Source organism: Phycodurus eques, chromosome 12 (genome assembly GCF_024500275.1).
Source record: "Phycodurus eques isolate BA_2022a chromosome 12, UOR_Pequ_1.1, whole genome shotgun sequence".
NCBI classification, from domain to species: domain Eukaryota; kingdom Metazoa; phylum Chordata; class Actinopteri; order Syngnathiformes; family Syngnathidae; genus Phycodurus; species Phycodurus eques.
This window is the reverse complement of record NC_084536.1, coordinates 16160041-16187228: the sequence shown is the minus strand read 5'-3', so window position 1 is coordinate 16187228 and position 27188 is coordinate 16160041. Positions and strand designations below refer to the sequence as shown.

Here is a 27188-nt window from a genome sequence, read left to right as displayed (position 1 = left end):
GAATGTAAGTTATGTGCTCCCTCTTACATGCTCCAGTTACAGTAAGATGCAGCAGCATTTTGAGCAGGACGAAACTATTCACACTCACATTCACACCTATGGACAATTTTGAATTCTCAATGAACCTAGCATGCATGCACCCGCAGAAACCCCACATAAGCACGGGGGAGAACATGCAAACTCCACATAGGAAGGCCGGAGGCAAGATTCAAAGCCCAAACATCACAGCTGGGAGGCAAACATGCTCACCACTAATCCACCGCGGTGCCCATTTTCATGAATTCCTCATTGGAAAATGTCTAAATCCGACTCAATGAGAGGTCATCCAGTGTCCCGGAACAAATTGTGTTCCGCCTCCGAGTGTAAATATTGTTGAAATGAGTCGTGTGTTTCGATCGGATTAAACAATCAGAGACGCATGCAAGCAAAAAAACAAAAACAAAAAAATAAAAAGAGAAGAGCAGCTATTAAACTGTGTCGGATTTACAGTATTCGCGACACACGGGGCAGGGAGGGCCCCGCTCCAATTAGCCCAGAGTAAAGCTGCTTGGATTAATTGGAGGGGTCTTGTGCAAATGAAGCGCGCTCTCCCCTTTCCCCATTAGCGCTGCTGGGCCAGATCATCTGAGCACATTTGTCATGATGCATTAGCGGCTGCGGGTGGAACGGGCTCGCCAAGTGTCACTGCGCTTTCACGCCTCTCACTTCCGTGACACCATCAAGGCGAGATGAAGGGGGCTGCGCAGCCGCCGCGGAAACTGTACCAGTGGTACCTACGCCTTGACAAATGGACACTCGCTTGCTTTCTTGCCGTATTCCTCGGCGGGTCACATTAATTCATTCTTGCTAGCGAGTTTCCTATCCCCTCCTGACGAGATGATTAGAGCGCGGGTTAATAGTCGGCATCCTCAAAGATGTCTGCCTCCTGGGACATGAATCCAAGGGAGCACCTGTGATGTCCGGCTTGAATGAAGACCTCATTTAGATCCAGATGGGAACTTTTCTAATGAGGTGGAATATTAGAATTCAAACACAGACAAGCCTGAAAAGGGGAAGAATTGTCCTTTGACGGTGGAGAAAGGGGTTTCTTGAAGTATCTAATAATGAGGATAAAATAAGTGTGGAATGATTAAAAAGCTAAGAAGAGAGTTGGTGAGGGGAACTTAAGGTCAGGGCAGGCCACTAACCATCTTTAAATCCTGATCAGGGTTATGTCTCCACTGTGCGGTGCGTAGACAGGATGGTGACACTGGATCGACTACGTAAATAGCAGACATAACGACATTTGCCAAAAGAAAATGATAAAGTATTGACATCATCCAAAAAAAAAATAGACAAACTCTCTCCCTGTTATCCACACATTTTTATTTTTTTCCAGTTCATCTTTTCCATTCCATTGTGACAATTCCCTGCGGACCAATCAATGGACAGCAGCACGTTTCGATCGACCCTACTGAAGCCAACCATACCGCACTGATTCCAACCAAAGTGTGCTGACAAGAGCAGTGATTCTCAAACCTTTTACACCAAGTACCACCTCAAAAAAATACTTAGCTTTCCAACTTCATACCCAATGCTAAAATACAGGAGGAAAAACAAGGCAGGTTTTATTCCTAAAAGTATATTTAATATTACTGTATGCACACTTTGAACATTAACACTCCACTTAAATCTAGGAAAATAAAATCTGTACTTAAACAATGATTCAGTAAAAACAAAAGAAAAAAATTGTGCCTAAAAAAACGTTAGAAAACAAACAGTTCTAAGATATGAAATGCAAACGTACTGTATTTACTGTACATTAAAGTTAAAGGCAACTGAACTGTACTTGACAAATACACTGTACTGGATTTTTTTTTAAACTGTTGTTGTGCCCATTGTCCTCCCTTTGCTTTGCCTCCATCACCAAGTGCTTGCACATGTTGGGTTCAGGTTGTTTTCTTATTTATAGTACATATGTATAACATATAAGGAGTGTGGTACTTTGACCTGCTCAGTTTGTAAAGTGCATTGAGAACCTCTGTTCTAAATTGGCATCATATTAATAAAACTGACTTGACTAATTTCTAAATTTATTAAGTCGGGTAAGTCCCCACTGAAGATCCAGGTACCAAATACATGGCCTGCCACAGTGTGAACCTAGCCTTAAGGGTTCAAAGAGTGTCCTGCAGATCATTTACACTTTAGCGTGTGGCTCTTGGCATGCCCTTCCGAGCCTAACACCCATCCATCCATCCATCCATCCATCCATCCATCCATCCATCCATCCATCCATTTTCTACCGCTTATCTGAGGTCGGGTCGCGGGTGCAGTAGCTTTAGCAGGAACGCCCATACTTCCCTCTCCCCAGCCTAACACAACACTAAAAATACGTCAGGGGGAAAAGGGGAAGAGTTTGCAGAGTGAGAAAACGCAATCGTTGGCATCTGTGCATTCGCAGTGAAATTTAAACCTGGCAAGAATCCCAAAGGGGGCAAACGAAAGCTCAAGATGGCACTTGTATTGGGCTTCTATTGACGAGAATAGTCAATGTGCCTGGGATTAAAAAGCAATCCCAACTTGAATGTGACATCTCCCTGCACGCCTTTATGTGTGTCAGTGTGCGTCTTGTACTTCAGAAACCGGGGATCGAGCTGTCGACGCGGGGGGACAATCGCAGTGGCGATGGTTAGCTGAGTGAGCAAGACGCTCACGACGGCGCTCTCCCGCTCCCTTTTTGAACACCCGATCTAGAAACTCAACTCAGCAGCCAAGCAAATGAGATTAAAGCAGCCGTAAAACGCCCCCACCGTCACCCACGCCGCCGACACCCTCCCCACCCGCCTAGAGATGGCTCCGGGGGACTGTTGATTTAAATGGAATCCACCACTGTCAGAGCCGATCAATCATAAAAGCATGGTGTAATTGGCTTTAAATGACACAACACAGTGTTGCATTTATCAAAGGATGTTGCACCACTATGTGACTTAGGGGAGTCGGCGCCGTCAGAATCCCACTGCTGACTCCAAACATTTCCCCAATACCACTTAAATTGGAGGAGAAATTGAGCAAAAGTAGTACTTGGGGAGTGTTTCTCTTTCTTGAGAAACACTGTGATTTATGCCAACTGTACTCCAAAAATAAATAAAGAAAAGTTTCACTGAGAGAGAACAAAGAGTCAAAAGTGTCATACGGCTGGATAAAGCCTGTCATTTCCACACAAAGGGGATAGAAAGGGTCTCCTAACATGGACAGAGACAAAAGGAGAAGCAGGGCATGGCAGAACTGTCACATCTTTACACGGACTCTTTGTAGATTCTTCAACACACTCGACGAGCTTGAACTTGTAACCCCGGACTCCTACTGAAAGTACAGGTTTGAAATTGCAAGAGTGACTTTGAATTGTTAAGTTACTAGAATTGCAATTTGCAGTACAGTGAACCTCGGGGAATACGTTCCAGTCAGAACCGCAATTGGTGCAAATCAGTGATCGAGTTTCACCTCTCCCGCACGCTTTGAACAAATTTAAAACATACTAAAACACAACTTTTAAACAGATTGCAAATGTATTTTAACACCAAAAAAAACAACAATTGCAAGCGTAAAAATGTATAGGAAAAAAAGGTATGTATTGTAGTGTCTGTGTAGCTTTTAGAGGCGGGGCTTGACGGTGGCAAGTGTGAATGTCTGGATGTGAGCTGCGGCTGACAGCAGCTCCTGCTTGTGTATACCATTCTCCCGGCATTTAATAAACAACTGAAAGTGCATCACAACGGTTGCTCTCCTTTCCCACATGAAAGGACATTACAATAGCCCCAAAAAAAAAAGATTGCTTAAAGATGCCACATTTCACCAAACCAACTTTTTCTGCTATTCGAGATCTACTATTGACTCTATGGTGCCTCAGTAAACATGTGAAATATGAATTTAAACCATCAATGCATTCCTGAGTATGAGACGTTTTTCTGCCGAGAGGCCTGAAACCAGGTCATTCGAAGTTCTTGAGGTTATCTAGGTCACTAGCGAAGCTCTCCGCCTACCTCTCCGCTCCCGACCCAGCGCTGTCAACATAAGAAAGACGTGCGCTCCCACAAGTGGGTCTTCTACACGGAGGCAACCAACCAGAGGAAAGGGGGCGGGCTTAAATAGAGACAAAGCAGATACAGAACTGGGTCAAACAGAAGTAGCTGTCAGAGGGACCTTTTCTGGAAACTCGTATGACAAAACCAAGGTGGTTTTTTTTTTTGTTTTTTGTTTTTATGAAATTCACACTTTTATACTAAGTCCATGTTAGAGAGTCACTCTACGGAGGTCTAAATAACCAAAAATAGGGGATCTTTGATCTGATCTAAAGTCAGCTCGCTTCATGCTAACACGGGAAACATCATAGACAGACTAACAAAACCATCTATGTGGCGGTGTTAACACTTTAAGGAACAGATATATGAACACAAATCCTGCAGCAACACATGTAGACAGATGCTAAAACAATCCACATTTTCTTTATCCTCTGCAAAAAAATAACTAATAATATTGTAGATTAATGACTCCCAGAAGTTGAGTGAAACTCTTCTTCATTTGTCTGCTTGACTGTTTTATACTGCCTCCCGATGGCCAAGTTGCACACACCAGAAGGAGCCGCAATGAATGAATCATGACGCACTCATTTTTTAAATTTCTTGCATTCTATATAATGATGTTATTACTTACTATGTTTTAATTAAGTACAATATTCAGAGTGCTATTTTCCTCATTAAAAAACGCATTACAAAAATCTGGACCACATTCATGGTATTTTTCATTCATTACAATGGGAAAACATAGTTAATCTCCTATCTCGAGGCACCACTGTATTTTTCGGAAATTCTCGGATTCGGCCCGATTATCGGTACGCGTGTGCATCGCTTATGCAAATGTCATATACTGTAACTTTGTGGAGTCTGTATGCCATTCTGTGTGTGCAGAATTGCTCTGACCTACAAGCAGCAGGGCCAGGCAGTCCCATGCACGCACACACACATTGACCGCAGGTTCCTGGAGCCCAGGACAATCTCCAGCCAATTCAAACTTTGTGATCCCCCTGATTTGGTTGAGGCCTCAGTGCTCAGGAATTTGTCCATGCAAAGACTTCCCGTTTCCTCTGACAAAACAGCACCACATGTGCGAGCTTCAAGGAGACACAATGAGCACGGCGGAAGGTTTTACTTTGTGGGGCCATGCAACCCACAACCCCACCCCAGCCCCCCTCCGCCACGGTTCTCCTGCGGTGTCATTAGTCCCAGCATCACCTTGGGTCTGGCATGCGGAATGAGCAGGTAGAAAATTGCATTCAATCACTTACAGATTGTGATTTAATGTATAAGGAGATGCAGGGAATTAATAACCCCGGTTTGATATGTGTATTGCATACTTCTGCGAGCGTGTTTTGACATCCCACGATTGCAGGATGTGTGTCCCCTAGTGGTGACATTGTGAGGAGGCAGCCACCCTGGTTTTAGAAAACAGATTTCATCGAATCCCTCCCCTCTCAGATAATGTTAATTTCCCAGATAACAGTGAATCTATAATACGGAGTAAAATGTAAATTAATCCACCCCTCCTCTTGCCAGGGAAAATATACCCCGAAGAATAGACTTCATTCTCTTAGTATATCTCTCTTCAAATGGCGTACCATCTTTTTCGTGACTGATAAAACATGAAGTCTTTCATGTTTTGTTTTGTTTTAATATCAAATAAGATGGTTTGCACTGTGACAGGATGTAATACTGCTGACAACTGAACCTCCAACTTCATGTGACAGTACGTCATTGACTGTAAAAATGTTGCAAAAGTGGGATGTTTGTTCAGCTCACCGCTGGAAACCGCCGAAATCAGACGAAAATGGCCGCTTTTAAGTTTCAAGAATGATCACCGCCTTTAGAAACAAGGGCAAACCAAAAGCAAAGTGGCAGCAAATGAAATAAACAGGCTTTTAGACCTAATTGACACAGTGTCAGCAATAAACATTACAGCACATTTGAGTCGGTACTCAGTTCCTTCGTGCGGAAATGAAGCATTTATAGGCTGTTCTCCCGTGAAGCTGTTAATTGCAAGAAAAAGCGCGTGGCTGAAGGCTCCCTTGTGCACAACCCGCACTTGAAGTTTACGCACACATTGCGGAGATTTCTCCCGGATTCTCTGCTAAGGTGTCTTTTGTGGGTTGAAGCTTTTCTTTAAATGCCACCAGGAGTGAAAGCGGGCATTTACAGGTTCCTCAAAAAGAAAGTAAACCACATATCGTGGCTGAGATTAAATAAAAAGGCGAGAGTGTGAACCTCATAATTCAACACGTCTACGAGTATTTCAGCTTAGTCAAGTGACCACGAGGCCCCCGGCTCGGGCTAATGACGAGCACATTACTACTGCTATTAAACCAACAGAAAAGAGGTGGGAAGAGTTCCTTTTGTGTTTGCTAAATACTGTTTCCTCATCCTCTGGGTATTAGGAAATCCTTATCAGAAAAATATCCCAGTGCACCCACAATCTGTAGCATTGAGCAGTGGGAATCCAAGAGGGACAGCTTAGTGAAAATAAAAACAGAGCGCCACGCCGAGAGCTGAGCCTCTCCAGAGATAATGGCGAGCGCAGCTTTATCCGAGGACGGCTCAAAATGAAAAGGCGGACCGGGAGGCGCCTGGGTACCGCGTCTTTAAGAAACCCACTTACCTGCACGTCTACGGAGGCTGCAGACGACAGCGCAATTTGCACACTAATACAGTCATTGTATAAAAATACTTTGTCTCAGCCAAAACTTTCCCGATACTACCTTGCTTAGTGTGCAAGTAATGTTCCTGCCTTAGACTGCTTTGTCGATACCGTGGTGCCTTGAGATAGGAGTTGAATTCGTTCCGTGACCAAGCTCGTAACTCAAATAACGTGTATCTCAATTCAAAAAAATCTTTCCCCAATGTAATGTAATGTAATCCATTCCAGCATCCCCACAAAACTGACAAAGAACGTTGCAATGTGTTTTTTAAATGAGATAAATAGCCCTCCAGAATGTTGTATTTCATAAAAACATACACAAATGACATAATGAAACTGCACTTTGCATCGCCTGAATGGCCATTGTGCTGCTGCCCGCCTTGGCCACCTGAGGGCAGTACAAGACAGACAGTCTGTATATAGACGTCTGTTTGTACAGGATAGACGTCTCAACTACTCCCAGCTCACCACAGAGGATAAAGAATGCATGACTGTGTGTACTGTTATATTGCATTTCTACAAGCATTGCCGCACCGTTTTTGTTCAAATATCAGTTGCATAAAGGGTGATATACGTGTTTTCCAATATGTGTTAGCTTTAGCATTAAGCTAGCGGACGAAAGGCTAAGCTATGTGTTTGTTTGAAATACATATCGTGTAATTCTCCGACTTTTATTACAGTAAACTTCAACAGAGTCGCGTTAAACAACATAAAACCAACCTCGTTTGTTGAATTGTTCATTATTTGTGAAACTGCTGCTTACTGTGAAGCGAGTTAAATTAAGTTCACTGCCTCCATACGGCGCTCGCATTTAAATTAAAGTTAAGGCAAGTTAAAGCAAAAAATGTAAAAATAAAAAGCCGAATGATGGCTCGTATCTTGAAAATCTTTAATCGGGTCACTCATATCTCAAGGCATCACTGTCATGTGAGTGAGCGTGCTTGCTATCTGTATTTGCTAGTAAAACTCGTGTCATACCTATTTTAGTCAAGGGGCTGGAAAAGAGTTGCTGCAGAAGTTTGTTCTCCGACGTTCTCAGCACCACCACGATGTCTGCGGGGAGAGTGTCTCGGTTTTTCTCCAGGAATCCATTCACGCTGTACATCACCTGGCGAGTCAGATGGAAGAAGATGATCACACAAAACCACCTATAAATGCATGGCTGTAGACCAATGTTTCCCAATTTTTGATTGAGCCAAAGCACCCGTTTTACATGAGAAAAATCACAAAAAAAGTGTAACACTGAAACGCTGATGATCTCGTCTCAATTACCTCACAAATGTACCTTTTCAGTGTGAAATCTGGGCCTGTTTAGTTGAATACAAAGCCATGACCCTGTTGTATAAATGGCAACAGGTGGATACACAGGCTAATTGTACCTTCTGCCATCTAGTGGAAGATAATTGAATTGTTCTGCTTGTCACTATAAGTCGCTTGCATAGAAAGATGAACAAAGATAGATTATTTGTAGCAATTGAATAATAGGTTTTGGGCCGATGAAGTGAAATTGGATCATTTTATACATACTTATGTGCCGCAACAAAGCTGTTGGGAATTATGCTCCAGTGCTTTTGCAATTGGTGAGTTGCGGACAGAGGTGGGTGGTAACGCCCTACATTTACTCCATTACATTTAAGTTTTTTTGATAAGTTATATTTTTCAGGCTAGTTTAATGCGACATAATTTTTACTTTTACATGAGCATTTTTGGAGAAATGGTGTTTTTATACGCCGTTATTATGAAGCTACATACGACCTGCTACTTTTATTTTTTATCTACTATTGCTTGCGCAACAAATTTGTTTTGGTTTGTCACGTCAGACTTCCACCTTGGAGCTGTCACATGACTCCAACGGAACGACTAGTGACGTTTGACTCTATTTGACCAGTCAAATGCAGACGCGCAAGTCAGATGACTGCACACAAAGTCTCTGCGTCCTCAAGGCAAAGCAGTTTTCAAAGATGACATATTTTTGTGAAACCTGGTAAAAACAACAGAAAAATAAAAACTCTTTGTGGTGAGACCATTGTGCTGTTTCATTAGGGTAAACAAAGAAAGTTAATTGAACACAGTTTCTTGTGGCAGAAGTTTCCTTAATTTATGATTTTATAGAGATTCAATTGATCACTGTTTTCAGTTAAAGTGCTATTGTTTGCCGTTTGCGCTTTGATTAAAAACCTAAATTAGAAGGTACTCACTAATTACTCAGTACTCGAGTAGTCTTTTCACTGAATACTTACTTTTACTCACGTAATTATTTGGACTACTTTTTACTTCTACTCGAGTCGCATTATTCTAAAGTAACGGTACCCTTACTTTCAGACAATTTGTGAAATTGTGAGGTTTAATTTTACTGGGAGCATGGTAACGGTATGTGCGCAAATGTTTGAGTACTTATAATATGACCTCATAGTTTCATTATTCTGCTACATTTTCATGTTGACTGAGTGATTGTGATGAGGACACCAAAGGCGCTTCGTAGTGATATTGACCCAGTTGCATATTATACCAACCTGTACTGCTTAGTAGAAATGGGGCCTCAAAGTCAGAGATGCTGATAAAACTGCACAAGACACTTAATGCACATATCACAAAGAGTCATGAAATACCTTTCCAGCAAAATGCAGAATTCCAAAAGAAAGTTCGACACGTTTTGGTATCCAAAAGTACTTGCAGCGCAGATTGTCCTCAAATTTATCTGTGAACACGATGGAACAGAAAAATCTATCATGTTGAACAGAGGACACTGACCTATGATATTTAGCGGTATTCGTGGCTGCGTCCTCACCCACTAACGTGTGGTCGGTGGCCTGTGGGAAGCGGCTCTCCTCGTCCAGCAGGGACAGCAGACCCATGGGCTTCTGCAGGAACATGTCCAAGATGGGCCTGTTGTCCTCGTACTCCACCAGGCTGGCATCCACTCCCTCGCTCTGGTACTCCATCTACCAGCCGGGGAATTTGGAACAATCTTGTTAATGAGTTATCCAAATGACCCAATTAAACAAATATTATTTGTGCAAGTTTCTAATCAAGCGAACCACGCAGCTGCGGCTTGTTGTGTGTCTCTGTTTGTGTGTGTGTCTGTGTGTGTGTGTGTGCGCGCGCATGTGCGTGTGTGTATAGCTGGAGTTACAGCATAATACGGTCTTTTACTGAATGCATAACACAGCTCTGAACTAACAAATAGTGCCACTTACTTATTCATAATTTATTTCAATTTGCAAATAACCCAGAGTCCTATCATATTATTGCATCTATTTAATTTCACATCAAAAGTTGCTTGAAATATATATTTTGACTAATAAAGTGGAACCACTGGATCTAAACCATCCTCATGTATAAATCATTAATAAACTCAGTGAGTGTGTACAACAATTCTGGCGACAAGCACACCAAATAAAAATCCCACTTGCACTGAGCACAAGGCCTACATCAGTCAAGTATTTATAGAAGAAAAACTTTTTACAACCGCTTGAGGCCTGATCAGTGAAATAATTATGTAATAATAGGTTATAAAGAACTCCTACTGGTCGTTTTTATTGTGCAGTATAAACTGGGTTTATTTCCACATATTATGAGAAGCAGAATGCAGAATTTCTCAATGTAGCATCTGCTCTTTTATTTGTTTGTTTAGTTCTTCACATTTTATTTTACTTTAGTCATTGCTCTGTTTTTATAAGGTACAAAACTGTAGAGTGCCATTTTCATTCCCAAAAATTGTTGCTGATATTTGTGGGGCTGGAACAGATTAATGGCATTTCCATTCATTTCAGTTGGGAAAGAGGATTTGATATACACGTGTTTTGAGTTACAAGTGCGGTCATGGAAGGAATTAAAGTCATAAGTCAAGGCACCAGTGTATTGGTGCAATATAAAAAAAATATTTTGAAAAAACGGTGATCTCTTGTAACATTTAACTATTGTTACATTCTTATTTGTAATCAATAATAAACAAGTGTGCAACTTTTTTCATAACCTTTTGAAGCAGGCCGTGTTTAATTCTATTATTAGAATATGCTGGGGGCCAACAAAAAAAAAACGTGAAAACGGCCCGAGTCAGACTTTGAACACCCCTGCTCAAACAAAGTAATAATAGACTGTAAATATTCAGAACCTGTTGTTTTGATAGTATTTCTATCCCATCGCCACTTATAGCATTGTATTATATTATAGAAAAATGCCCGAAACCCAAAGCATCAATGAAGTCATATATAAGCCGGCTTTCAAGTCAAACTCACCTGTTCCAGAGCAAATATATGCTGGTTGAAGTAAAACTGGATCTGTTCATTCGCAATGTTGATGCACAATTGCTCAAAGGAGTTCTTCTTGAAGTTTTCGAAGCCAAAGATGTCCAGGATTCCCACATTCATGCCGCTCTCTGCGGCGCTTCAAAGCAACAAAAAGCAGGACAAACAAACTTATTAGAACACAGCGAGCAAATCCCAGCAGCCATTTATATTAATAAAATTTTCATGACAATCCAAGTTCAACCCAAATACTGTTTTGCCTGCTGCTGGGAAGTCATAAACACGAGCTTGGAAAGACAAAATCAGCGCATCATCAAGGTTTCTGCTTGTCTGTGTATTGATTTCACCATGTGTCATTTTCAAGATGTTCAAACTTTGAATTCTACAGTGTATTGTGTGTTGAGTAGTGCTTGGAGTAGTACTGTTTAAAGGTCATTTTCTGCCATTGCTATCAGGTTATTAATGGCAATAAGGCATATAAAGGGGAGACGGGATGTAGTCTTTTTAGACTCCTTGACGTTTGACGTACATATTTATGAAAACACTCTTTTGGATCAATGAACAGCCTCTTTGTAGTCTCTCTGAAGTCTTTCTAATCATCTGAAAATTATTTTCTCTGCACGGAATCGGTATCAAAAATTTATTCAAACTTTCTTTTCACCCCGCATTGATATTCTCCTCTGTGTGTTTGCAATGAGCTCTGTAGACATCTACGAAGGTCACCGGTGCTTTGTGGGAGCGGAGGACGTCCACACGGATGTTCATCACCTACGTGCCCGCTCACCAGATGTTCATGTCGGGCTGCAGCAAAGTGTTAATGCGGTGCACGATCCAGCTGAACAGGCGGCCGTACAAGGCCTTGGACATGGCGTCCCGCACGTCGGCAGCTTTGTCCACCGTGTTGGTGCGGATGATGGTCTCGCCCCTGGTGACCACGCACTGGGAGGTCAGCGCCTCCTGGAGCTCCTCGGGACCGATGCTGAGCAGGGAAGCAGCTGGAGAGCAAAAAAAAAAAAAAAAGAAGGAGAATTTGGTAGATGCCTAGAGGGACATTTTCTTGAAACATGATATATGCGTCATGCTGTTAATGGTGCAGGACAGTCAGTGATGAACCTTCTCTGCTGGCCTAAACACTAACAGAAGCACTGACCTATACTTACAAACTACATTCTTATATTAGTTCCATACAATTGTAATAATTTATTCCCAAATAGTCTATTCTATTCATTTTGTAATGTTTCTCTAGACTGCACTACTTCCAGTACATGTATGTAGATGTAAGATTTATTTGGTCCAATCAGATTTCAGCCTCGATGTGTTGCCATGTCAATCTAGTCTGCCCAGAGCCTAGAGAAGCGGTAACTTTCAGTATATTGGCAGTGGGATTGTTTATTTAGTCAATCAGACTTCAAACTTGTCATCACAGGGCCAGTGAGCTGGCCGTCGATGTCATCAGCATTTTTCCTTCCTCTGATTGGTTGGTCAGAGCAAAACGTGTTATAGTCAATGATTCAACTCTGACAAGCAAAACACGTCTAAAAACAAACACCATCTCCAAACATTACCAGTGCATTTAATAATCAGTATCTCTGTTGAGTATGATAATTTTCTTATGTTTTTAATGCAGGATAAAATAAGATAATCCTTTAGCGATTCCCAGACGGGAAATTCCGGTGCTACAGCAGCAAACAGCGGATTGTTTCCAAAAAAAATGTTCGTCATGTTATGAGATAAATATTGATTCTAAACTGCTCCAAAGGATTTCTGATACAACTCTCACATTTGATCTCATTCGTTCGTACAGGCAGCCATCACATCTTACCATTCTCCAAGGCTTCTGAATTAGGCACCTCACTCTTGTCGGTTTGGTGTTGGGACGTGATGGCGGTAAATTCTATGTTGCCAGTGTTCATTATGGCTGAGAGAATCCTGTAGACAGAGTTGACTTCCTAAAATCGAAAGAGGAGGTGACACAACTGACACCTGCAAAGGGGGGGTGGGGGGGGGGGGGGGGGGGGGGGGGGAAACAGCGGATCTCGATTGCAAAAATACCTCTTCGGTAAAGCCGATGTTCCGGAAGCATTCCTGGATGACTTCAAACTGCTCCTTGTACAGTTTGCTGGAGACAATGTCCTGCATCACTTTGCATTGTTGATTGTCAATATACCTGAACATTTATTCATATTAATATTTTGAGTGGAACATGACAGCATGTTGATCTCCCCGTTGGAGTGCAGCGCTAACCTTGGAGCTGTCCTTTCTGGCAACCTGTAAGCCTTCAGCTTATCTTGGTGGTAAAGGCCAGCATATATGTAATAAAAGACGTGGAAGTTTTTCTCCCCCCTAAGAGAAAACAAGAGTAACAGGTTGAAAAGAAAAATAACAACAGTGCAGCGAGCATGTGTAGCCCTTTGTGCTAAAGGGCTACATTTGAGTTTTAAAACAGACTGATGGGCCAGGGCATGGATAAAAGAGGTAAAAAAAAAATTTAAAGTAATCAAATGTGCATGTAAAATATTTAATTTTAACTCTAAAATAATGTATTATTTATGTATTGTATTATTTATATAATTCAACAACAATTCATTTCCCTTTTACTCAATTCAATTTAAAAAATGTTGCATGGCAAACCACTGCTTTTGTCTAAATGAAGCTTCTCAACTTACTACAACATAGTTCCTTGGCATCAAGATGCCACAAAATGGTGACAGAGCACTACTTTTGTCAAAATGAAGCTCCTCAACTCACTCCAACATAGTTCATTGCCTGCAAGAAGCCACAAGATGGCGGCAAAGCACTACTTTTGTCTACATTAATCACTTCAATGTAATTCCTTGGCTCTAATCAATACTTTTATTGCTTTGGCCTGAGCACAAAAACAGTGAATAAGTGCAGAATGTGAATAACACCAACATGGCCTGTTTGATGACCCTTGACTTCTCCAGCAGGTATTCGGATATTTTGGCGCCAATGACCGCTCCGGTGGGCGTGAACTTCATCTCCAGGTACTTTCCGAAGCGGCTCGAGTTGTCGTTGATGGCCGTGCAAGCGTTCCCGAAGGCCTCCACAAGAGGATTCACCTGCAGGATCTTCTCTCGTAAAGTCCGATTGTTGGCCTGAATGCACCAAAATGTCTTTTTAATAACTTCTGCTATTGTCTGAAGGTACTTTCTTGTTGAGACACTTATTATAATTGATAATTGTCTACTAAGCTGCTATACCTTTCCTAAGAAGGTGAGATGCTGAACAATTAAATGAGCGCTCTCTGTTTTCCCAGCACCACTCTCCCCACTGATGATGATACACTAAAAAGAAAGCAAGAGACCCATACAAAGGAAAAAATATAAGCCCATTCATACAAAAATACATTCGTGATACAGTAAGTTTAAAGGGAAGAAAATATGGACTTTCTATCACATTTTTGTCTATTCATGCAGATTTGTGAGGTCAGTGTTTGCAATCTTAGTTCTAGTTTATACCATAAGGCAGATCTGTCAAACTTGAGGCCCAAGGGACCAGATCTGGGATGGTACTTAGGGGAAAAACTTTAAGAACCACTATTAAACAGTGTGTTTGTAGTTCATTAAGAGCTATACCTGATCTTTGCAGAAAGTCACCATGCTTTGGTAGGCTGCGTCGGCTGTTGCAAAGATGTGTGGAGGATTGTCGGCCCGCTTCACGCCATGGTACAGCTTTGAAAACTAAGTACAGACAATTAATTACAGTACATGCAAGATGCAAAAAAAAAAAAATATCCTTATTAACAAATGTAAACTCATAGTTCCATTAAATGCTGTGTTGAAATTTAAAGATTGAAATGGCCAAAAATCCAAATTTGACATACTGACTGGCTACAACATATATATATATATATATATATATATATATATATATATATATATATATATATATAAAATAAGAGTAATTTTGAGATAAAGCACTACGCTTGTGCCACAGCACATTATTGTGCCGTGAGAGATCATCATGTGTGCTGTGACAAATGATCCAATTTCACTTCACTAAAAATAATGTTTTGTTTTGTTTCTACCTACAGTGGATATAAAAGGTTTACACACCCCTGTTCAAATGATATTAAAAATAAATAAATAAAGTTAGGTAAATTATATCGAAAATGTTTACACCGTTAATGTGAGTTTAGTGGTACATGCTGCTGCCTTTCACGCAGACGGCGGTCAGTGCACCAATTCCCAGTTACTGCCAGTCCCGAGCCCGGATAACAATGGGTGGATTGCGTCAGGAAGGACGGCCGGCGTAAAAAAAAAAAAAAAAAAAAAAAAATCATGCAAGTGACTCGCTATTGCAAAAGCCGAAACTCACTTCTTCTAATGTGACCTATAACCTTTACAACTTTTCGAGAGGGGAAATCAACAACTAAAATAATGAGGTTGAACAAGTATGCACTCCCTCTTATAACTGGCATGTGTCTGTTTTCAGAATGAACCAGTCACATTCAAACTCATGTTAAATGTGAGTCAGCACACACCTGCCAACAGTTAAAGTGCCTCTGATTAAACCCAAATACATTTCAGATATTCTAGTAGGCTTTTCCTGTCTTTTTTTTTTTTTTTTTTGGCAGAAGCCTGAAGGTTTTCCCACGTGTTTGGGAAAATGTGTGTGGTCCAATGAAACCAAGATTGAACTTTTTTTCTCCATAACTCCAACTGTATAGACTGTATATACACTTTTTGTGACATTTTTGTTTGTTGGTGTGGCGTGAGACTTTTCTTAAGTCAAATATATGCCTTGGTTCAATACAGGTTGGGATACACTGCTCTACTGTCTAACCAACCTGAGGAGAGTAGATGCTGAGGTTCTGGAAAGGATTGAGCGCGATGAGGATGTCACCCACGTACGTGTACACCTGCAGCTCGCCATACCTCTTGTGGAGATGGGCAATAATGATCTCCTGCAGAAAAGAGGGAAGAACGCATTACCTCAAGGAACATCGTATCTGTGTCCGATCAATGCGCATTGAGATAAACACCTTAAATCTCACCTCGTCTAAGAACTCCAGGTTGACCAGATCATCGTCGGGACTGCTCTCTATGGTGAGGGTTTTACGAGTATTGATCCGTTCGTGCCTGTAACGGATGAAAGCCAGGAGGTGACCATGCCGGAGGCTCTTCTAAACTGACCATCAAATGACGGAAGTGCACTTTGAACAGGCACATGGGTCACTCCTCTGTGCAAAGCCTTTTACAGTCCTCCCAGGGGAGACCAAGTGAACAGAAACTCCCGGTGCACTTAATTCTTACATTTTGACTCCTCACAGCACCAAAGAGCCCCAGTGGGCATAGGTCAGTGCAGAATTGTGCAAAAGCTCAAGGGAGATCCGAATGTGTGAAATGGGCATTCAAATGTTCCTTTGTAGCCACAGCGGCCATAGCATTAGGAATGCCAGAAAAATCTAATGAGGTCAACTGCATCAAATATTTTATTTTAATAAATAATTATACATCTTTGTTGTGATTGACTGTCACCACTTGTTTGGACTGTTGTTAAATCCTTCACTTCCTGCTCGACCAATCAGTAGAACACATTAAGAAAACAAATAATCAGATGAGAAGAAGATAGAAATATTCACTAATGTAATATTGCATATATTTTACAACATTTCCATGTATTGAACAAAAAAAAAAAACAGCGATAAAATAAACAAAATAATCCAAAAAGACAGTGAATCTAATGTCCTCATGAACTTTAACTGGGTATTTCTATAAAAACAACCAAAAATACTTTTAGTTTTTTTTTTTTTTTGCTGTTAAGTCACATCTCAACCATTTTGTAGAGGATCATATTTTAAAATGTATGGATTTTTTAATGCACCTGTTTCTAGCCTTACTCACCATGTCATTATGATGTATTGTTATGCAACCCTACCACACTGTTGCCTGTAGGATGCATTTGTATGTTGTAGTATGTATTTGTTTGTATTTTGCTTTGTTTTACTCTGCTGTCTGCTTGTAATGTTGGCATTGCAAATGAGAAACATTTCTCAATTGCCTTACCTGGATTGGAGCATAAATAAAGGTTAAATTAAAAATAATAATTATATGCTAAAACTACAAACTCATTGGGCCAAGGAGGAGCACAGTACATTTTAGTGTGGGTTAAAATAATTTTTAATTACTTTCTTAGTGAATAATGCAAGAATATTCATAGCATTGCATATGCAAGAAGTAGGTACCGTAATTTCATGTGTATAACGTGCAGCCATGTATAATCAAGTCATAATAATCAGTCAACCCCAAAGTTGACCTCAAAATTCTGGAAAACCCCTGTACCTATGTATTATGCATTTTTATAATGCATGGTTTTGCTTCTACCCATATGATCAAAACATGAAATATTATCTGTATTTTGTTCGTTTTTTAAAAGAATTATTTTGAAGTTAAGCACTTTATTTGAACACATCATCCTTTTTATTTACTTGTTCTAATTTTGAAAGTCACAGCCCTACTTTTCTTTCATAAATGGGAAAACACACAGTTGTGCTCATATGTTTGATTACCCAGGCAGAATTGGTAAGATGGGTACAATTCTTTAAAAAAAACATGAAGGACCAGGCGAAACACATTTAATGTTATTTTAATGGGATTCAAATTAAACTGTCAAGCATTTGAGATAAGCATTATCATTAAACAAAATATAACCATCAAGAAATTAATAATGGTTGTTGTTCAGTCTTCAGTCGTATTTAAAATAAACAACAACAACAAAAAAATATATATATATATATAATTTTTTAGTATTTATTTTTTTCCACAAATACTGCCTGGGTATGTAAACTTATGAGCACAACTGTACAAATACGCAGGCATATGTATCGCTGTCATATTGGAATGAAAGTGTAGGCTACACCTTTTTCATAACCTCTAGGTGGCGGTGGCATACTAGAATCAAAGTGTATACCTTTTTCATAACCTCTAGATGGTGGCATACATTTATAAAATGTGAAGGTTTTTTTCATTTTCCCCAATACCTTCTGTATGTATAATGCGCACTATTGCCTATTGAAAATTTTGGGGGGGCAGAAAGAAATGCACATTATACATGAGAAATTACGGTATTTAAATTACGGTTCTGATCCAAATTCGGCTTTAACAGCAATCTGTGCTGTACAGAATTATAATAACAACCATATTGTTAAATAGATCATCACACTCTTAAATTTATCTCATTATATTGTGTGACTCTCCCTAGTGATGTAGGCCTTGAGTGTTTCCTGGTTACTTTTCAATATTCAGGTGACAAGTTAAAAAAAACCTTCACAAGGCATATAGGTATGTTCTGTAGGGATACATTATAGATTTTATTATTTTCGTTAGTAAAATTCAAGCTTGTGGTTATGACTCGATTCCTCCTGTGCCTGTGCATTTATTTCATATTCTGAATGGGGTGCAAATGTAGCCGTGTAGCTATAAAGTGGTGGATCAAGTGAATCCTGATCATCCAGTCCCTTCAGAATGGGCCGTGAGACTTCTGCTGTTCCACCGCTTTGTAGTAGATCCCAATTTTCCACCTTCAGCAGCTACTTTTAACTTCTCTATGTCTTTATTGTTCTTATCTGGACTCATTGTGCACCCGATCTGTGACACGAGAGACTAAACCGGGCGAGGCCAGTTCTCGCCCGACAAGATGCTAATCCTATTATCCACTTTCACTGAGGACAGGAATTCAGACTCAGGCAGAGGCTGCAATGCTCTCCGGAGTAAACAGAGCTGGCATGACTTCAAAACACTCTGTCAAGGGCAGGCTCAATGAACTTCTTTATGAGCGGGAAGAAGTGCAAATATCAGGATTTCTTAAGTGAAAGACAGATGGTTGTCTTGAGCGTACATTCAGCACATGCACAATTCAATGACATGAAATGCATAGCATGTATCAAAAGGTTTGCCTTACACATGCTTAGTTTTGATTAACACAGTCTAAGAGGAAGTGATTTATCACTATGTTTATTATTACCCTGGCTGTAATTTGCATTGGTCGACAAGTAATCAGACTTAAAGTGAACATTAGTGCTTTAAAAGGTTGTAAAGAGTTGAATTAGATCACATTATGTTTGCCTCTTCACAATGTAATGCGATCCCTAATGATGTGGCCTTTTTGTGACAAGCAAGCTGGGATTATGTGCCACTGCATAAAAGAAAAGAATTTAAACTAAATAAAATAAACAATAAGCAATTTACACTGAAGTAAATCAAGTCTATGTTTTAAAATTATGTTTTATATTTGATTAAAAAACATTTTTTTTTAAGTATTGTAATGAGGTGTTACACGAACATCTGCTTTCATTTTGGGCGTGTCCTCATATAATAAACTCTTAGCGTAATGCAGTGTAATTAACAACAATAATAAAACAAGGAAGAAGCGATCATTATGTTCATAAAGTCAATTTATTTTCATTTACATTTTGCATCTCATTAAGTAGGCAAGTGTGCTAAAAGGTATTTGGCTATGATAATATGTCAGTTATCCGATGCCATCAAGTCTGTTCAATCTATACACGCCAAAACCTTGTTACTAAATAAGTGTCTATATTTAACAAAGATGATATAAATGACATAACACAATGAGGTAGATTCATTCTTTGTACTAATGACTGCCAAGTCCACTTGCTTCAGTGTATTTATTAAAGTGTGGTTAGTCAGCAACAATCGGTTTTACTGAATTAGTCACACTCCCCTTACTTCTCTTTAATCACACACACTGTGATGATGTCCATTACAGACAGCTGCTTCTTATCATCTCATTGCAAAAAAATAAATAAATAAATAAAAAATAGATGAGCGCCTGCCCCCTACTGGAGCAAAAACATGATCACCAGTGAGTTTTGTGGAGCGGCAGCTTTGCCCTGTTCTCTTCTATGAGCGCAAGAGTAAAATAGACTTACTTGGTTTTGGCTGCACATCCCAGTTCTTGCTGCTCTTTGATTAGAGCCGCCAACTGCTGTCGAAGGGCCACATCTTTCCCGTGGGCCTGCTTGATGAAGGGATGCTCCAGGAGGTGAGTCACTGATGGACGTGCCTCAAAATCCTTTATCAGACACCTCAAGAGCAGGAAAACATCACATTGTAAGCTCACTATATTCCCAGTGCAAAATAAGATCCGCGGTGATGAGCAATCACCTGAGCATTGCGGCGAACTAACAGATTTGCTGTCGCTCCGAGAGACTTTAACGGCAGAGGGTGAGCTCCTTAAAAGTGTGAGCGGCTAATCTGGTCAGAGAGCGCCACATGGTCGCTGTCACCATGGCCCCGGAGTCCAAACAAGCCCTGCCAGGGCCCAGCATTACTTCCTATCTGTGATGTGCAGTATTTGCCTGAGCATCGTGTTACAGCTGATATACCTTGCAGGACACATTCTGGTTTAACTCCCTCATTCTGGCTTAACTCCCTCGTTACATTTTGATATAACAGACAAGTATTATGATTATGGGATTATGCAAAGTAAAGAAACAGAAGAAATGTTTTGATCCAAGGTGCTTTATTAGGCTACTGTGATAAATACAAATGGACAGCAACAAACATGCAATTGTTATGCAACAACAGCATGGCCCAAAGCTTATGAAATCAATTTCCTACATGATCAACCAGTGAATACCAACCTCTATTAGGCCGAAAATGTAGATGACAATGATGACCTTGTCTCAATTTACTCACAAATGTACTCCCTGTGTGTGGAATCTGGGCCTGTTTTGTTGAACACAAAGCTGATATACTCGCAGGAAGCAATGACTTATTCTGTTGTATGAATGGCAACAGGTGAATACAGAGAAAGAACATTTAATTGTTCTGCCTGTCACAAGACAGCTCTGGAATAGATAGATGAACAAAGATAAAGTGGGACAGGGACTGAGCCGTGCCGTGAATCGCAAATATCTGCAAGTAATTGGTGCCACAAGATGGCAGCAAAGCACTTTTTATATTAGACAAGGCTATCGACTGACAAAATGAAGCTCCTCCCCTCGCTTCAACAAAGTCGTATGGCCCAAAGAGCCCACAAGATGATGCCAAATTAATAGGTTTATATTAGACAAAGAAAAAAAGTGTGGCTAGGTGAATTAGCGTATAAGGAAACACAAATATGTGGGGGAACACTTTAGATACTTTTTGCGATATTTTTGTTTGGTGGTGCTGTGAGATTTCTGTAAAAAAAAGTTGGAAAACACTATGCTAAACAATAACAAAATACTACAGCTCTTATCAGTAACAGCACTGGTGCTAGTGCTAGTTGAGTAACAAAACATGGGAGGTGTCATGGCTGGTCCACCAACATCATAGACCACCAAATGTAGATGCTATTCTCATTAATATAACACATCTCAAACACATTATATTAAAACTGTTATTTAAAAGTAAAATTTGACTTCCTTTTAAATGAGTAGTTATTTTCTGGTAATAATTTTGAGAGAGACAATCCATCCAGCGGCACGGTGGCCGACTGATTCGAGCGTCAGCCTCACAGTTCTGAGGACCCCATCTGTGTGGAGTGTGCATGTTCTCCCCATGCCTGCGTGGGTTTTCTCTGGGCACTCCGGTTTCCTCCCACATCCCAAAAACATGCATGAATTGGAGACTCTAAATTGCCCGTAGCTGTGAATGTGAGTGCGAATGGTTCTTTGTTTGTATGTGCCCTGCGATTGGCTGACAACCAGTTCAGGGTGTACCCCGCCTCCTGCCCGATGACAGCGGGGATAGGCTCCAGCACGCCCGCCACCCTAGTGAGGAGAAGCGACTCAAAAAATGGATGGATGGATGGATGGATGGATGGACAATCCATCCAACTTTGTGTTGATCATTTAACTTTGTGGCTTAAGACTCGAACGACACCAAACAGTAACAAGACAGCAGGAAAACAACAATCTAATTCAAAACACCTCATCTTTTTTTTCTCCTCTTATTTGTGCTCTCAAAGTTAATTCCATGAATTCATTAGTGTCAGGACATTAAGCAGCGGAGGTTTGCCGCTATTAGTGGAGCAGCGCTGGTGGGATGGTGAACGGCAAGCCACTTAGTCACACGAGCCAGCTCTCTGGCTGCACAAGTCCAGACGCGGGTGATGGATTTATTATTCTGGGAAAAACAGCCTACACACGTTTATGTACACACACCTTGCAAACACACACACACACACGTACAAGATAGGTTACACAAATGGTCTGCAGAGCCTGATAACATTGTCCAGACTGCCCACATTGAACTCTGTTGGGCTTGTTTGTTTGATGAGATGAACGCTGAGGTGACATCACACAATCTATTAACTTTGATCTTTTAGAAATAGTTGCAATGACACAGCAAAGTGTGGAACGTATTAAAACCCCTCAATTTGGCAAAAAGGGTAACACTCCTTGACTGTGTCCTGACTAATCAACATCATACAAAGCCAACAGCCTCTCAAGGCAGACGGCCTATTTATTAGTTATTTACTCCCTTGAAAATCATCAAATAATTCTCCACTCAGATGGAATCTTATTACCTCATAATGTTTCTGACCTGCACACGTGTGTAGTAGACATTAAGTTCAGGTTTGGAGCAGCCTGTGCAAGGCAGCACTTACTGTATGTTATAAGGTTTAATGTGGCGTTAAAGAGGAAATGAAGTTATTTATTGGCTCCTGATGGAGCTGATAACTCACGTGAATGACTTTGTTCCCACGTGCCAGATTTGCACAAATGAAAAGTCAGTGAACACAAAACCACGAGGGTTGACTGAATCTGCCTGGAAGATATCTATTTATGATCCCTCTGTGTTAAACACATGGTAGTTTAATCTAGGGGGATTAATAAAAAGTAAAAATAAAAAAGAGAGAAAAAAAAAAGTGGGGTTTTTCTGCATAAACACACAAGCCTGGACATTTTATACTGAATCGTGAGCAGAATAGTGCTGCCTATTGTGCCTAGAGAAGTTGTGACAGTGTAGCTGCAGCTACCCATAGCTCACATCATGTTTTTTAACACAAGTGCAATATTATCAACAAGTGCACTACTCAAATGTAAATCAATAACAACACTGTAGACTACTACTTATATTATGACATGGACATACTTCCAAACTTGGGAATACTTGTGTGCCCTATGAATAATTGTGGTTTTTTTTTTATCTTTTACTTCTGTGTTTTACCTTCAGCGCTGCTGATTGTAAGATGTCGTACAAATTTTTATTGTTCCTGTAATGGCAAGTCTTGATGACACTTACTGGCCGATGAAATGGCTGAAACCTCTGCACCACTGGTCCGGATTTTGCAACGTAGGGGAGGGATTTCTGAAATAAAATGAGAAAAGAATTCAAATTAAAAGCTATCAGCATCTTCTCGGTCAGTCAGACTGGACTGACTTCCTTCCTATGACATGACAGAAGCAGAGTATCTTCAGTCAGTAGACAAATGATGGCTGGCACAAGCTCAGAGGGACTTTTTGGGAAAGAGTTGGTTGCTGTCCAGCTTTGTAAGTGACTCAGTGTGTACTTGGCAGGCGGCATCTGTGACTGGGAGTTCTAAGTTATGGGAGCGAGTCTCGCCTCTGTCAGCAGCATTCACGGAGGCCATCTATATTGAGCCCAGCACTCTTCACATGTTCTCCATGACAGAAACAGTAGTGAATTTAGAAGATGAATAACGGTGAGCCACCTATCATTTAGATAGGCTATATACATACAGTGCTCCCATTTAACCGCTGATGTGTTGTTGTTTTTTAAATTGCCGTTTCTTTTCCAATGGCGATGTACTATGTAAACCAGTGGTCCCCACCAACAGCTGGGGAATTTGGTACAGGTATAAATGTTTTATTGATCATCAGAGTCTCAAAGAAGTTTTATTTTGAAAATCAGGTGCATCCACCTGTGCCTCTGTTCACATGTCAAACCGCTCATCTCATCACGTAATACGGTAGTAAAAAAAAGTAAATGTACGGTAGTAAAAGACAAACGTCTTTGGAGAGCGGAAAGAGGACAAGGTCAAATGAGACAGAAGAAGAAAATGAAAGATGCATTGAAGAGACAATGTCAGCAGTTCTACTTAAAATATGGGTTTATCGCTACAGGTTATTCTCGCACCCCAAACCTGTGCTGCGACAGGCCCACAAATGAGGCAATGAAGCTTTCTAAACTATTCCTTGCTTCTCTTTTCAACATCCTATCTTTATGAGGTCCCCCTGGTAGGGTCACCCATGGCAAACCGGTCCTAGGTGAGGGACCAGACAAAGGACAGCTACAAGACCCCTATGATGAGAACTATTAATGGATCTATCTTTCCCTTGCCCGGATGTGGGTCACCGGGCCCCCTCTCTGGAGCCAGGCCTGGAGGTGGGGCTCGAAGGCGAGCGCCTGGTGGCTGGGCACAGCCCGAAAGGGTAACTTGGGTCCCCCTTCCCATGGGCTCACCACCTGTGGGAGGGGCCATAGGGGTCGGGTGCACTGCGAGCTGGCCGGTGGCCGAAGGCAGGGACCTTGGCGATCCGATCCCCGACTACAGAAACTGGCTCTAGGGACGTGGAATGTCACCTCTCTGGCAGGGAAGGAGCCCGAGCTGGTGTGTGAGGTCGAGAACTTCCAACTAGATATAGTCGGACTAGCCGCCACACACAGCTTGGGCTCCGGTACCAGTCCTCTCGAGAGGGGTTGGACTCTCTTCCACTCTGGAGTTGCCCACGGTGAGAGGCGCCGAGTAAGTGTGGGTATACTTATTGCCCCCCGGCTCACCGCCTGTACGTTGGGGTTCACCCCGGTGGACGAGAGGGTAGCCTCCCTCCGCCTTCGGGTGGGGGGACGGGTCCTGACTGTTGTTTGTGCCTATGCACCAAACAGCAGTTCAGAGTTCCCATCCTTTTTGGAGTCCTTGGAGGGGGTGCTGGAGAGCGCTCCCCCTTGGGACTCCATCGTTCTGCTGGGGGACTTCAATGCTCACGTGGGCAATGACAGTGAGACGTGGAAGGGCGTGATTGGGAGGAACGGGTCCCCCGATCAGAACCCGAGCGGTGTTCTGTTATTGGACTTCAGTACTCATCACGGATTGTCCATAACGAACACCATGTTCAAGCAGAAGCGTGTCCACACGTGCACTTGCATCCAGGACACCCTAGGTCGCAGTTCAATGATCGAATTTGTGGTCGTGTCATCGAACCTGCGGCCGCATGTCTTGGACACTCTGGTGAAGAGAGGAGCAGAGCTGTCAACTGATCACCACCTGCGGTGAGTTGGCTCCGATGGTGGGGTATGATGCCGGTCCGACGTGGCAGGCCCAAACGTATTGTGAGGGTCTGCTGGGAACGTCTGGCAGAATCCCCTGTCAGAAGGAGTTTTAACTCCCACCTCCGACAGAACTTTGCTCATGTTCCGGGGGAGACGGGGGACATCGAGTCCAAGTGGACCATGTTCCGTGCCTCCATTGCTGAGGCGGCCGACCGGAGCTGTGGCCGTAAGGTGGTCGGTGCCTGTCGTGGTCGCAATCCCCGAACCCGTTGTTGGACACCAACGGTGAGGGATGGCGTCAAGCTGAAGAAGGAGTCCTGTCGGGTCTTTTTTGGCCTGTGGGACTCCTGAGGCAGCTGATGGGTACCGGCTGGCCAAGCAGAATCCAGCTTTGGTGGTCGCTGAAGCAAAAACTCGGGTATGGGAGGAGTTCGATGAGGCTATGGAGAAAGACTTCCGGACGGCTTCGAGGAAATTCTGGTCCACCATCCGGCATCTCAGGAGGGGGAAGCAGTGCACCATCAACACTGTGTATAGTGGGGATGGGGCGCTGCTGACCTCGACTCGGGACATTCTCGGTGGGGAGAATACTTCGAAGACCACCTCAATTTCACCAACACGCCTTTCCATGAGGAAGCAGAGTCTGGGTTCTCTGAAGCGGGCTCTCCTATCTCTGGGGCTGAGGTAACCGAGGTGGTTAAAAAGCTTCTCGGTGGCAAGGCCCCGGGGGTGGATGAGATGCTCTGGATGTTGTGGGGCTGTCCTGGTTGACACACCTCTGCAACATCGTGTGGACATCGGGGACAGTGCCTCTGGATTGGCAGACTGGGGTGGTGGTCCCCCTTTTTAAGAAGGGGGACCGGCGGGTGTGTTCCATCTACAGGGGGATCACACTTCTCAGCCTCCCTGGTAAGGTCTATTCAGGGGTGCTGGACAGGAGGGTACGTCGGGAAGTCGAATCTCAGATTCAGGAGAAGCAGTGTGGTTTTCGTCCTGGCCGTGGAACCGTGGGCCAGCTCTACACCCTTGGCAGGGTCCTCGAGGGTGCATGGGAGTTTGCCCAACCAGTCTACATGCATTTTGTGGACTTGGAGAAGGCGTTCGACCTTGTACCTCGGGGGGTCTTGTCGGGGGCGCTTCGGGAGTACGGGGTACCGAACCCCCTGATACGGGCTGTTCGGTCCCTGTACGACCGGAGTCAGAGTTTGGTCCACATATCCGGCAGTAAGTCGAACTCGTTTCCGGTGAGGGTTGGACTCAGCCAAGGCTGCCCTTTGTCACCGATTTTGTTCATAACTTTTATGGACAGAATTTCAAGGCGCAGCCGAGGCGTAGAGGGGGTCCGGTTTGGTGGCCTCAGTATTGCATCTCTGCTTTTTGCGGATGATGTGGTTCTGTTGGCTTCATCGAGCCGTGATCTCCAACTCTCACTGGAGCGGCTGGGATGAGAATCAGCACCTCCAAATCTGAGACCATGGTCCTCAGTTGGAAAAGGGTGGCGAGCCCTCTCCAGGTCGGGGATGAGATCCTGCCCCAAGTGGAGGAGTTCAAGTATCTTGGGGTCTTGTTCACGAGTGAGGGAAGAATGGAACGGGAGATCGCCAGGCGGATCGGTGCAGCATCTGCAGTGATGCGGACTTTCTATCGATCCGTTGCGGTAAAGAAGGAGCTGAGCCCAAAGGCGAAGCTCTCGATTTACCGGTCGATCTACGTTCCTACCCTCACCTATGGTCACGAGCTGTGGGTCGTGACCATAGGTGTACTACTGTACATTTAGAGTCATAATGAGCTGTACCTTTCATAATTTGTTTCTATGCCAGTCTGTCAAAATACTGCTTGGCGCAATAAACGTTGGGGAAAGCTGTACTAAAGCACACAAACAACAGATCAAGGGACACCACCAAACAAAAATCTCACAAAAAACATCAAAATTGAAATAAGGACGATCTCGTCTCAGTTTAGTCACAAATTAACTTAGTTTGAAATCTGGACCCTTTTAATTCAACACAAA

At 42.3% G+C, this 27188-nt stretch overlaps 1 protein-coding gene across 12 annotated transcripts in view; it reads right to left on the bottom strand.

Moving 5' to 3' along the window:
* The window catches only part of myo3b (myosin IIIB), a 98846-nt gene that overhangs the window by 51306 nt on the left and 20352 nt on the right, over positions 1–27188 (bottom strand). For 11 of the 12 annotated variants that reach the window (XM_061691741.1, XM_061691745.1, XM_061691742.1 and 8 more), the window contains 15 exons: positions 23189–23254; positions 19885–20040; positions 15988–16072; positions 15781–15897; positions 14567–14671; positions 14192–14275; positions 13884–14086; positions 13215–13313; positions 13023–13137; positions 12793–12919; positions 11755–11965; positions 10962–11109; positions 9512–9665; positions 9333–9421; positions 7702–7831 (listed from right to left, as the gene is read on the bottom strand). In XM_061691741.1, the coding sequence (XP_061547725.1) occupies positions 7702–7831; positions 9333–9421; positions 9512–9665; positions 10962–11109; positions 11755–11965; positions 12793–12919; positions 13023–13137; positions 13215–13313; positions 13884–14086; positions 14192–14275; positions 14567–14671; positions 15781–15897; positions 15988–16072; positions 19885–20040; positions 23189–23254 (1889 nt within the window). The remainder of the gene's footprint in view (positions 1–7701; positions 7832–9332; positions 9422–9511; positions 9666–10961; positions 11110–11754; positions 11966–12792; positions 12920–13022; positions 13138–13214; positions 13314–13883; positions 14087–14191; positions 14276–14566; positions 14672–15780; positions 15898–15987; positions 16073–19884; positions 20041–23188; positions 23255–27188) is intronic. The other variant, XM_061691747.1, reaches the window with a different exon arrangement.